The sequence below is a fragment of the Diplotaxodon limnothrissa genome, linkage group LG13 (genome assembly GCF_057381915.1).
Source record: "Diplotaxodon limnothrissa isolate DT_005_m linkage group LG13, D_limnothrissa_male_GT1.1, whole genome shotgun sequence".
NCBI lineage: Eukaryota > Metazoa > Chordata > Actinopteri > Cichliformes > Cichlidae > Diplotaxodon > Diplotaxodon limnothrissa.
The window spans coordinates 10,437,434-10,451,004 of record NC_140608.1 but is presented as its reverse complement, the minus strand read 5'-3'; the positions used below and the strand labels follow the sequence as shown (position 1 = coordinate 10,451,004).

The following is a 13,571-nucleotide window of genomic DNA, read 5'->3' as shown; positions in this document are numbered from 1 at the left end:
GCTTAAAAATCAAATATGGTGCCAGCCAAAATCCTAATGTTAAGGTTTCAAAATGCAGAGATCAAAGCTAAGGGTGACGTCACAGTGTGTACTTTTAGGCTTGCTTGTGCAACTGTGAATGCACTTATGCACTCAAAATAGCACAAACAAGTATTTCAGGAGTACTTTTTAAAATATTGACACACAATTTCAAGAACTGACAGACAGCTCAGTCAGCAGGAAGTTGGAATTGCCTTTTCGGGATTCATTTAGCTGCACTAATTGAAACTAATACCTTTTAAATTGCATATTGATTTGGAGGAAACTCAGTTTTCAAATGTACACTCTAAAAATGACGGAATAATAAAAACTGTCGAAGTGCTAAGATTGAAAGAGCTACTTGATCCTTCTTGCCTCAGTGGGAACACAAGTCATGAAGATGGTGCCAAACATATCATTATATGACTTCAAAGCTCTTCTTCTATCCTGGGCTGTTGTGCAGTAGAAGGCCTGAGGCACACCGTGTCTGTGGCGTAATTGGGAAAAAAAAGTTACAGTGTCAACAGACAAAGAAAGGTAGATAATTCCGAATCTCTGCTGCAATGCATTTTTAGAATGATATCAGTCATGGATGTTTATCAGAAAGTCCATCTGAATTTCCCCCAAACGCACCCTTACTCTCGCGCGTGCACATTTGACAAGTGAATCCGGTGTTGATTGATGCAAGCAAATGATGTTTTTTTTCCCTGCCATTTCAAAGGCAAAACGTTGCCACAGAATAAACAGGGTACTGCAAAGCACAAATTACTTTTGCTGTCAACAGCTCTGAGTCATTCAAGCTCTGTTTTGGACAAATTGCACAGGTTTAGGCAACATAAAGAGTCTAAGATGTTACTGAATAAAACACAATAGAATTGTGGAATAATTTCGAAATGATTTCGGGTGATTACAGCGTTATAAATGTTTTCTTTCTTCAAACGTCCTCATGAACAATGAGCTCCAACCGTTCCCGCAGTCACTCACCGTCGGTGCGTTTGTCTGATGCGCAGCGCCTCCCAAACTGGTCCCTCACTTTGACAAATTCTTGGACGTGAGCGGGTCTCCTGAATGGCTTCTTGCTCATAAAGATGATGCCTTGAATATTTTAGAAGTTGAACAGCTCTGCCGCTCTCTGTATTTTCCCCCCACTGGTGGACTGTCAGTTTGGAAGACCACAATGGCACTTTGGTCATTTTGGGGGTTTTCTCTTTTGGCTTTGGTGTTGCTCTGCCCCTTTCACCCCAAGTTTGTGGCTCGCGCGGAAATAAGTTTTTCCACAAAACTCGACAGATTTTATCGACTGGATGTAACGCCACTGGACGCACGTGTGGCCAGAAAATCGGCGGAAATCAAAGTCTCACTGAAAATCGACAATAACACGAAAGTTTTTAGCGCGTATGAAACAAACACAGCCGGGGCTTTGAAACGAAACCATGGTCAGCAAGTGTGGAATGAAACACAGAGTGGAAATGAGGCACCGATCGACATCAAAACAAACTATAGCAGCGGTCTCAACATTCCCGATAAAAAGTATGATAACATTTTCGAGGACAAAGAAGGACGATTCAAAGCGAATATAATGTTAGAAAATACATTTTCTGCCGGAAGAAAGAAGGCAAAGAGGAGTGTGGGCGCAACATACAACGAAAACGTGGATAGGAGTATAAGTGGAGAAGCGTATTCAAGAGAGAGATTCGTGCAAACTGTCCAAGGTGTTTCCAGCGCAAGACCCGAGTATCGGCGCAGCGGAGAGGAAGCAAGAGTGTCAAACCCGAGACAGAACGAACCTCACCTGGACACTTCTACTTTTGCTCTGTCGGGAGACTCGGCACACAACCAGGCTATGGTGCACTGGTCCGGGCACAACAGCAGCGTAAGTTTCAGTTTTACAAAAATACACTTTATCATATTTTTAAAGGTGTAAAGAACATAAAAATGCCCCACACACTGGTGATATTTAACTTTGTTTCTACCTGATATAGACGTTTTTATTATTCAGTCGATGCGCATCAATCTGTCACATTTTTACGCACAGCTGATTCCGTGCGCACAAAAAGATTTCGTTCCTGCAAATAAATTCCACTCTAACAAAGCATTTAACTTGGAGCATTTAACCACAATTGTGTTTTCTTTTATTACCTATAAAGAGATTATTAGTGTTTGCGCATTGCGCGCCTGTTTGCTTGGACGCCAGATGGATATAAGTGTGCACTTGGAGGATTCCCTCGTGTTTTTTCAAACAGTAATGGAATCGGTTATCTCAACAAACTGTTCGCCACCTGAACTTTAAAATAACAGTTAACCCCTTAGGTAAATTTGATGTGACAGTGCCGTGGGAAGGTGCAGGCTGTTTGGCAGCAATCAAAACACATTAATAATTTATGAAATAATCAAGTAATGCCTTCCAGGAAGGTGTAGTAGCTACAATTAAAAAGGATTGTGTCCAACCTGGCCCTTTATGTGATGCTGATGAGACACTATCTGACATTTTTGGCAAGTTGAACATGCTTTTGTCACTGACATTTACTCACACTTAGCTGATACTTGTTCAATTGCCCGTCTAAATACTGTATTGCAGTATGATACACTTCAACACGTCTTGATGGGACTATGCACAATTTAAATGGATGACAAGACATTGCAGTAAACATCCAGATTGCCCGCATCACAGTCACACACCCTTACAAACACACACATCCACATCCTCACAAACGTGCACATAGACGCACAAATGCACACACACACCTACACCACAGCTAAATGCACATGCACTTTTTTTTTTACCATAACAAAGACAAAGCCATGGAGATTTTATCTCTCTTTACATATCCACCATGCAAAAATGTTTTCAACTGGCAGCATTTATCAGGAACAAAGATCTTTAAACTACAAACAGCCTTGTTCAAAAGAAATGAGCTGCTCTGCATTTTTTACTTCAGGTAATTTGAGTCACCTTAGTCTGCTGGGCAAACGGGTGTGCGGCTGAAACATTAGTCTGAGACCACATCTAAAGATCCCTGTGTCCCAGAAAAAATGCAAATATTCATGTGTTATCCCAAAATGCAGACATATTTCACTTGGTGAATTATATTATTTTGCATGTTCCTGATAAGCGTTTTCTTATCTGGTGCAATTTCTTTTGTGGTGTATGTCATAACATAAGAGGCATCACAGACGTTGGTCATTGAAGAAGGTCCTGAAATATAACTAATAATAACGTTGATTCATGGATTGCTATGTGAAATATGCTTCTGGTCTGAGATGTCTTCACCAACGATGGCCTTTGCTACTGCAGGACACTGTTCACTGGATTATCGCTGATGGGGTTGTCACTGCAGCTGTCAACATTTGAGATTTATACAGTCTGAACTCCTTTCCATGGTCCCAAAAGTACGACTGAAACAGTAGAGTTTAGATTGATGGCATTTTATGACTAGATGTTATAGCTCAGGCTATATTAGATGTAAATGACTGATAATAAATCCAATCTTACAGGGACATTTGAAGGAAAATTACTTCATTTCTGTGGTGTGGGGTAGTTCTATCAAATATTCACCTCAAGACTTTGCCTGTGATCTGACCAAGATGTAAAATACCACAGGGAGTAAAATGAAAAAGATGTAGAAGGTGATGGTGAAAACTCCAGCGGGGTATCCTCAGAGTACAGATTTGATAAAGAATTTTATTGCATAAAACCCCAAAATCTGTCCACAAATCAGTCTCTCAACTATTATTAGATTTCAGTGATTGTCTGAGACATCAAAGCCTAAGTCATAGCTCTCTGGTCTCTGATTTTAGGAGAGATAACATTGATTGGAGTCGACCATGGGAATAAAACATGTACTAATTCCCTTTGAAATGAATGGTTCTTAGCTACATGTATCGATTGGCTGTGCATGTTTCTTACTCCTTAAGTCTGTGCTGAATGTGAATGGGGATGGTGATAAAAAAGATTCATGATTTGTAATGATGTGTGCCATAAAAACAGAAAATAAACTAATTAAAAACACTAATAAATACACTTGGCTGTTGATGGTCCTATATGGCAAATCAATATTTCAGTCTTCTCCTCACATGGGTGTTCAAGCTATTGGTAATCTTTCTAAACAGCCATTGCACCACATCCTACACTCAAGGGATGCAGAGAGCCCCCTCTCTACCCCGCTGAAGGCAAAAGTCTTAGTGTGCAAGCCAGCTGGTGATCATGGAGTTATTGGCAGCCAAATGATTTTAGTCTCCTGATTGACCAAGCTCCTCACAGATAGCTGACCAAACTAGGACACTGTGTTGAAGCTGCAGACAGTAATGAGTATCTTTATTGACTTCACTTCGTCTGAGCATTTGCTTCAGAAATTATACTGTGTGTCATTGTAAATAAAGTAAATATATACCATGACAATAAGGAGCTGGTCATCTCTATGAAGCTACTGTTAAAAACTTGCTTTAGGACGGGCCATGCTCCCACTGGGCACCTTTGGACTTGTTAAGCTCTTATTTTATTTATTTATTTATTTATTTTGGGGGGGGGGGGGGGGGGATTGTTTCTTGTGAGGTGGCAAGGCTCAAGTCAATCTGTCAGCTCTGTAACATCATCGTCCATTGCAGCGGCTGATTGGGAATCAGACTGGCCTCCTGAGTCATGCTGTACGCATGCCTAACCAGAGAAAGGCCGTTATTGTTGCACATAATCTTATCAGAATAAATAGACAATAAAAAGGAGGAAATGGCATGGCCCTTGGGGACACCTGTGTTTAAAACTGGTTCATTAGATAGACAGCCATTCCATTTAACATGCCAAAGCTGGTTGCATGGGAGCTCCTTGATCCATAAAATCAAATGTAATGGGTTCCCAATTCACAGGGGAGTTTGACTGGAGTTTGGTGCTGTTACAGTATGATGAAAAGTGTATTAAAAAGCCGCCACTGGTGAGGTTCTCAGATAAAATAAAGAGGAAAGTTATAATGTGTCTTTTAAAATTTTCTCATAACTTGCAACATTTCACTTTCCTATTGTACACAAACAAGAGAACTTTTCTGCTTTTGCAGTTCTAGTTTCATGCAAAATTCCTCTATTAAAAAAAACATTACGATACTCAGTCAAAGAGACAGATAAAAGGCCTGTTTTTCATGAACTTTTCATCATCCTGCCCCCGATTGCTAGCTAAGGGGATTTTGATCCATTGAACGTTTGATGAAAATCAAAGTTGTCTGTTGTTCTCACATTTAAGTACAAATTATTTCCCTCCTGTGGTACACTTTGTATTATAATATTGGCAGCACTTCAATCTTTAATTTGTACTTAATATTTTCTTTCAATTATGTCTCTTTTTTCATTTTTTTCCTACTAATTGATTTTAACATAGATGGTATATTTAGAGTTTTAAAATGCACAAAAAAGAGAGAATAAAATTCAACATAAAAGAGTTTTTCGAACAGCCGTTTTTGTCCTTTACCTGCTTGTCCCTTGAGGTGTCAACACCACACAGCTGTTCATTAATCCCGCCCGTCTCAAGTCTTTAGGGGTGTGCTGTCCACTGATGTGACAGCACACTGTGTAAAAAGAGACCCGTCTAGTTCCCACTGAAATACCGAGCCACTGGTTGTGACCAGAGCGTGTGACACAGTTACCTGGTTACTATGGTTTATGGTTTACTCGTACTGATGGCACAGAGCTTCTAGTTTATTGGAGATTGTTGTTGTGGAGCTATAAATAAAAGGTAATTAGATCCAAGTCCAGCTATTTCCCATGGTATTAAGACCGGTTAATAATGCCACATTTATGAGCTATTGACCATATTCCATTTTCCTCTGATGCCATCCTCTGCATTATTGCATAGAAAATGTGCTGCTGTGTTGTAAAAAAGAATATTGTGAGAATGTTCCTGGAACTAGTGATTAAATATGAGTAACACTTAGACTAAGTAACTACTCTAAAAGAGTACAAGGAAAACATAAATGGGGGAAAAAAGGCGAAATTGAACACAATTTAATGCACCAAGTTAAAAATTGTCAAGAAAAAAAGCCCTACATTATTTTCATTTGAGAATCTTTTTTTAAAATCACATTAACCACATCTTATTTTCCTGTTGAGTGATGGCCACAACCACTTAGCAGTCATCTAGCTGACCTATTACACATCCCTAGGTTTAATTTGTATTAACAAAGGGAATAAAACTCATTCCAGATCGGTAGAGAGCTGAAATGACACTGGATAGTATAAATCCAGAGAGACATCATGACATTTTGCAAGGTAAAAAATATTTAATTTAGCTTCTCTTAGTATACCTGCATACAAGTACTTTGCCAGCCTGTGCAGAGGACTGCTTTGATGGCTTGAATCAAATTATCAGCATAGAAGTGCTTGTGCTACTGTTCAACCCAGCAAAAACCCATTGAAAACATACTGAAGATGACTTTGCCAAATTTCTAAACAATGTTAAAATGTGACCTCTAATCAACAGAAAATGTTCAGGAGGATAAACATGAATTCAAGTCCAGCAATAGACTGAAACAAATTACTTTTGATCTTTTACCTTTAAACCAACTTTAGACATAAAGGGTTCTCTTTTTAAAGATCATGACAGTCGTTTAGTCCAAATTTAGTCAAAAAAGCAATCTCCATGGACAACTTAGGCTGGGTGAGATAAATCCACAGTAATTATAAATGCAAAGCATGTCCGTAACAGCTCATAACAATTACTGAAAGATAGCATTAAATTGCAGTGACAATGAAAAGATTTTCAGGAGTATTATCATCTGTAAAAATGTTTTGTTGTTGTTTTTTCCCTTTTTAAAACTTGTTATTTTGGATAGCACATTTCTGTTACTGTTCTGTGTGGAGTTTGCATGCTCTTTCTGTGCCCTTTGGCATTGTCTCCAACTGTCCAGAGATATGCATTATAGGTTAATGGTGTTTAATGAGTGTGTATGTAACTCTTGGTCTGCTGTGACAGGCACATTAGCCAACAAAGCTATGTTGGCTAAAACAGCTATGTTACTTATGCTGTAGTCACACCATGGAAAACGGTGGTTGGATACTACGGCATGATCAAAATTATTGCCAGCGTGTGCAATGAACGTGCAAGCTCATTATCTTTAAAATGGTTGCTTTAAACACAAAGGATTGGATCCGGATCACTTGCAGCTGGCTGCTGTTTTCAGAGTGATTTTGGTGTGTCAAGATGGTGCAATAAAAAAAACAGCAATATAATGGAGTCAGTCAGCAATCACTTGTGATAATATGGTGATTAATTGGGATAAATAAGGCAAAAAAATATTCTTAAATTGTCCTCTGTTGCAAAGTTGTTGTTGTCTGGATACACAGAAATTCACATTAAACAGAAATTCACATTCACTACTTAGTGATTGCAGACCACCACTGTTCGGAGACTGGTCGCCTTCTACCAGGTAACTTGTGCAGTTGCCTTGCAATCAAAAGTGTTCTCTAGCTGCAAACAGGTATGTTAGCTAATGTTAATGATAGAAAATGGCTCTCAAGTAAAGATCAAGGCCTTTTTAAGCACCTAACCATCCCCATACTTCAGAACATCTATGATTATGGCTGTGGTTGGAGCTCTGCCCTCTATTAGAGGCAGATTGATATTTGGCACACACAAAAAAACAAACAAACAAACAAACAAAAAAAAAAAACCCTTACAATTTCTCAGGGTTGGATGGGCAATTTTTAAACATTTCTGGAGAAAAAGGCAGCATTCGCATTGTTATTTCCTTTTGTCTCAGTTTATTTTATAGCGCACAGGCTACAAGTCTCTACCTCGATGTAGTAATAATTCATTGAAATCCCAGTTTTTACTCCACAAATGACATGAATGTGTGCCCCCTTTTTTTTCATGAATCATTTGTGCTCAGGGACCATAATGCATCACATCAACATATCCTCTCAGCACTTCCTCAGCACTCAGAATTTAAATTTGCCTCACAAAGTGCATTTTAAGCAGCAAATAAAGGCCTGCCATCAGTTGTATGTTCAAGCACACTGTCATTACTTGATTTGACCTCGCTCTCTCATTATTTGTGCAAGACTAACACATGCACACGTTTTATTTTTCAGCTTTAATCAAAGAGACAAAGCGGGTGCAGAATCATACTTGACAGGTTTGCATGTGATTAATTAGCTTTAATAACTGCAGTGAGGTAGATATAACTGTGATTAGGTTATAAAAGCAAATTTATGCGTTTTCTGATTGGAGAAAATCATAAAATTGATATTCAGATTGGGAGACAAATTTATTAATTAACATAGAGACCGAGCTAACACAAACTGTGCCTTTTTAAAACTTTGTATGTCTAAAGGTCAAGGCTAATTTAGTTTTCAGTTTTATTCTTCTTGATACACAAAACAAGTTTGATCAAACTGTGTGTTGGGAATTGCTGGGATTTGCAGCAGCATATTACCAGAAGAAACACAGACGGTACTATCACGTTTAAAGATGACTGGGATTGCTCAGGTGGCACTCAGCTTAAATAATAGCTTGACTTGGCTGGTTACAGTGACAGGAATGCATTAGTTGCAGGAGGAAAACGTTTTTTTCCCGATCAAGCGAGATGCAAAGGACCCAACCCTTGAGCGCCACACACACTGTGCAATCAATGGAGATGATGGAAAACTTCCAAACACAAAATGACACATTTAGAAAACAGAGTACTTATTGTCAAATTCGGAAGCTGTATAAATGGGCAAATAAATATGGATCAAAATAATGGCAGAAATGGTGACAAGACTTGACAGGATCTACACATCATTTATGTGAGTTAATGATTGTATTTGAACACATTTGAACTGCCATCATTATAAATGTCTGTGAATGAGACTAAATTATTTTAATAGCTAAATAAAATCTAATTATGTTCTAGCTTTACTATGGTGATCATTTCACATCCTCTGAAGCCAAAGCAAACAACTTGTAAGCCCTGATTTCTTACGATGATTTTGACACACACTTATAATTAAACAGTGCTGTTCAGAATGTTTAAATGACCATCTTTAATTTATAATCCTATCCATTTCTGTCTTTTTTTTTTGCTTCTTTTAATGGCTTAATTTGCCGCCCAGAAGTAATGGAAATTTTATTATATTGGTTGTATGTAGCTCTACTCTTGCTGCAGCAACAAGAAAAGTAGTTGAGAATGTAACAATAGGTCTTTGGTTTGAATTGGCTAGCTCAGGCTTTTCTGTGTGGAGTTTGCATGCTCTCTCTGTGCCTGTGGCATTGTCTACAACAGTCCAGAGATATGCATTATAGGTTAACTGGAGATTCTAAATTGGCCATAGATGTGTGGCTGAAGGCTGTTGTGTTGTGGTGAAATTATGGCTCACAGGTGGTAGCACATTTGCAGTCTGCTGGTAACTGTGGACTGCCCATCTACCTGCAGAGAACATCTATACTCAGATGGAGGCAGAATCAAGCCTGTGGGCTACTCTTGGTTGTGGTGTTTTTTTTGGTCCATCAGCCAGCCACAGAGAAGAGCAAAGTTATCATATAGAAAGAGCTGAAGTGAAGCAGTGTGTTAAAAACAGTGAAAAAAAAAAAAAAGGAGCTGCTCACTGCAGCTGCTGTCTGTAGTTTTCATACTGTATTTTTTGATCTTTGATTGGGATTTTGGCACTTCTCTCCTTCTTGCTGAACTACACCGTGGGTCTCTTTCCTGTCAAATCATAAACTTTCAACAAATGCACAGTGGCATCCACATTCAGCAAAGTGCACTTGGGATTCTGGAGGACTGAAGGGGAGCACATTTGCATTGGCTGAAAACCTTTCTCTGTAGCCTCTCTGTAGGCAAATACCTCAGCATGTGGACACAATCACAGTACTGTAAATAAAGCATTATTCCTGCAACAAACTAACTCTCTCCTGTGACAACCCACTGTAACCTTGCATATGAGGAAGAAAATGACTGGATGGATGCATTTATACATGGCCAACATAATAGGCAAAACTGCCACTATGTTGAACCTTATGTTTATTTATAAATTGGTAGTGTGCTTTGAAACAGAAATAATACACATCACATGGTTTTAGTCACCAGCATGAGAAGAATTGTTAACCTATCTGTCAGCTCACAAAATGTTGACACTTTGAAATGACAATACATTGACCACACAATTCATTCTTTTCTTACAATGTACAAAATATGTACAAAATATCTACATGTTGCAATCAAAGCATGCTAAAACCTTTGCGTGGTGATAAACAGGCAGCTCCTTGTTAGTTTTGATGTTAGGAAAAAATGCTGTTCTTGGATTTTAGTTTTAGAAAAACCACCAGTCAAATCACCAGTGATTTGAATATCTCACTTGTTTACTCTGTTAACAGTTATCAGAGACTATGGCTATGATTAGGGGGTTTCAAACTGTTTGTATTGTCTATCAGAAAAGCCCAGTCTCTGGTGTCAAAGTCCTGCGCTTTGAACATCCAGATTCACGAGCCAATACTAAAAAGAAATTATTGTAAAACACCCGAAGTTTTCTCTACGGAAGAAACTGTTTTGGCTTACCTCGAGTGTTACACTCCACGGCTGAATATGGATGCAATTTTTAAAAAAGAGCAACGGGTTGATCTTTTGTTTTATTAACATAATTATTCTCAAATGAACTGGAAACAACATTTGGCGCTGAAACCCACCGAGCTCATCCCCCTGTCAGTCTTTATCATAATAATGAGGAGAAGGGCCTGATTTGCTAGACTGTATTTACAACTTTTTGTCAGGGTAAATATAAGCCAAATTAACACAAGATATTTACAACTAAACAGCTCAAACTATATTTGTACTGTACTGTATTACAAGCACTTCGGTACAGTATTTGTACAGGCAAAAAAAAATAGGAAAGAAGAAAAAGAGGAACATAGCACATTACTTTCTGGAAAAGAACTTTCCTATCAAACATGATCTTGGCAGGACTTTATTCCTTAAAAAGTATCATTGGCAAAGAAAACGCGTAGTGTATGCATTTAATTTTTATTAAAACTAATGTTTACCAGTTTACTCTCTTTGCATTATGAAAAATGCAAATAAGCAAGAGGGGAAGAAAGACAAAATTATATGTGGGACACATTTAGCTCACGAGCTGAGTCTCAGCACTTTTGGCAGTGAAGGGGGTCATTTTAGGTGGAGGGCTTCTCTCTTCCAAAATCTCAATTTGGACTAACTACCGCCTTTGGCTCTAGCTCAGACCCCTCCAGGCAGAAGCTGAGCCATTAGGAGCCAAAGCTGTGAGAGAACAGAAGACACTGGAAGAAATGCCTAGATGGCATTAGACTGTACAAAGTTCTCCAAAATGAAAATAGTAGTTTTGATTTTGGGGGAACTTTTCATTTAGTATTACATTTTATATTACCATATTTCATCTAATAATCATATTAATCGTCAGACTTGGTTGTTTTCTGTGGCTTAATGAATAAGATGATAATGCACAGACAACATGCAACTGTACCTTCAACCTATGAACTCTAAATCTGAGCAATCAAGAGAAGCACATGCCAAAACCCTGTAAGAGAAAAATGCAAATATCAGGGGTTTTTTTTTTTTTTTTTGGCTCTCTACACCACTTACAATGCATCAAATTAATTTTAGATTGCATGGGATGGGACTAAAACTTTGTTAAACGTGTCGAAACATTTAAATGACTTCTAAAATTGCAATCAAATCTGTCCTTGAATGCTGTGTTCCTTGTTTTCCACCTTTTTAGAGGAAACCACAGTGCATCGTGGCATAACAACATCAAACATAAGGAAGAAAAAACCATGACAGTTTATATTTTCATATCCAGTCCATTAAACGTATTTCAATGACTTCTTACCCCAAACTTTCTTTTAAAAAAAAGATTGAAGCAGATCTATCACAACCTTTTATCTTATTAAGGACAAACAGCACAGTTTATTGTGTATTGTTGTTAGCAAGAAAAAAAGTACAACATGTTCACAAAATCTCCTCACAATAGAGCTGCATTGAAGTGAAACCCTTTTATATTCTGTCCATTTCATTCATTTCCCCCTTCTTAATGGACTGAATTGATTGGTGAAACCTCTCAAGCTCGAAGCATCAGGGTTACATGACCAAAGCTCAAAAGTCTAGTGGATAAGCAAACATAGAAACAGCAGACTAATGCACAAGGGACATTTTGCGGGGGTTTACTTGATGAAAGCATCATCCCCTGGAGTATGTTTTCCCCCACAAAAGTACAAACAATCAATTTGGTGCACAATTAAGATGAGGACAGAGTAAGGCCTCTCTTGGACCTCACAATTTTTCTTAAAAGACATTTGTCTCTACTAAGTGCTCTACTTTGGAGATGTCCTCCCAGAGCCACAATCAAGATGTTGTGTTTTTCTTCCCTCCACCCACTTGCAGTGCATCTTGATTTTGCCCTCATTGCTGTCAAGCCTTAAAGAAATTTATGCAAATTTGCAACCAATACTGTATTTCTTTTCTCTGCAGGTGTTTGCATCAGATAATTTCTAATGGATGCATGAATATATTAATCTTTAATCTTAGCCAAAAAAAAAAGGAAAACGTTTTATGACTACTTTGTTGAATCTGTTGTGGAACAAAAGAGATGAGCTCATTTTGATACACGGATGACTTACTACAACTACACTGGTAGTCCCATTTGGCTCAACAAAAGACACAAAACAGCAATATTTTTTCTTGTGCTTTGATGGAGGTCTTTCCCCCCCACAAAGCACAGGAGATGAATGTTAAAAGCGATAGTCTGCAGCAAACCTGAAATGTGCTCAGTGTAGGTAGGAGATCAAGGATATTAATTAGGTAGTTGACTTAAAGAAAGCAGTCTTTGTCAAATTACTCAAATTACTCTTTGTTGCCCTTGGCTTTTGTCTTTATTTCCTTAATGAAGTTGAGAATCTAATGAGCTTAACAACAAATGAAACAGACTTTATTTTTATGTCTTCAAGATTGCATTTGCCTGAACAGGAATGGAGTGGAGTTAGGTAGAGCAGAGAGTTCCAGCTTGCTGTATTCACCAGTTTTTGGTGTTTGATAATAGCCTGAATGCATTAGGGGGTCTCTGTGGATCATCAATATTGGTTAGATATGGCTCACCCCAAGGTGTTGTACATTTTTCACCTCTTTCAAACCACTTCCATTGCTTCTTATTTGAAAGAGCATAGAGAGTGCCTGTGGATGGGGTGACACGGGTATGAAATTATGTAAATGCTGAATGGGATTTTGTAAAAGCTAGGCATAGCTTACCCAGGCTCCATTTGCAGAAATAATAGAATAGAACAGACTAGAATAGAATACAATAGAGTACCCTTATTGTTCACATCAGTCACAAATCAATTTATAATTAAGAAAAATACTGATAATTATCAGCACACTTTCATACATATATAGTACATACATAAAACTTCAGTATAACCGAAATACACTGCAGTATCTTGTTGTTCAGTATACTTATTGTTTTTGGCACAAATGATTCCCTTATAAAGCATTTTACTAGCTCGAGGCTTCCTAGAACATCGACCTGAGGGCATCAGTACAAAATCAGACTGACGAGGGTGTTCTCAGTCAGCA

At 38.2% G+C, this 13,571-nt stretch overlaps 1 protein-coding gene across 1 annotated transcript in view; it reads left to right on the top strand.

Moving 5' to 3' along the window:
• The first annotated feature begins 1,195 nt into the window (after positions 1 to 1,195).
• Positions 1,196 to 13,571, top strand: part of LOC146619862 (VPS10 domain-containing receptor SorCS3-like) — a 54,033-nt gene continuing 41,657 nt past the window's right edge. The window contains exon 1 of the mRNA XM_085369773.1: positions 1,196 to 1,891. Within this exon, the coding sequence (XP_085225899.1) occupies positions 1,196 to 1,891 (696 nt within the window). The remainder of the gene's footprint in view (positions 1,892 to 13,571) is intronic.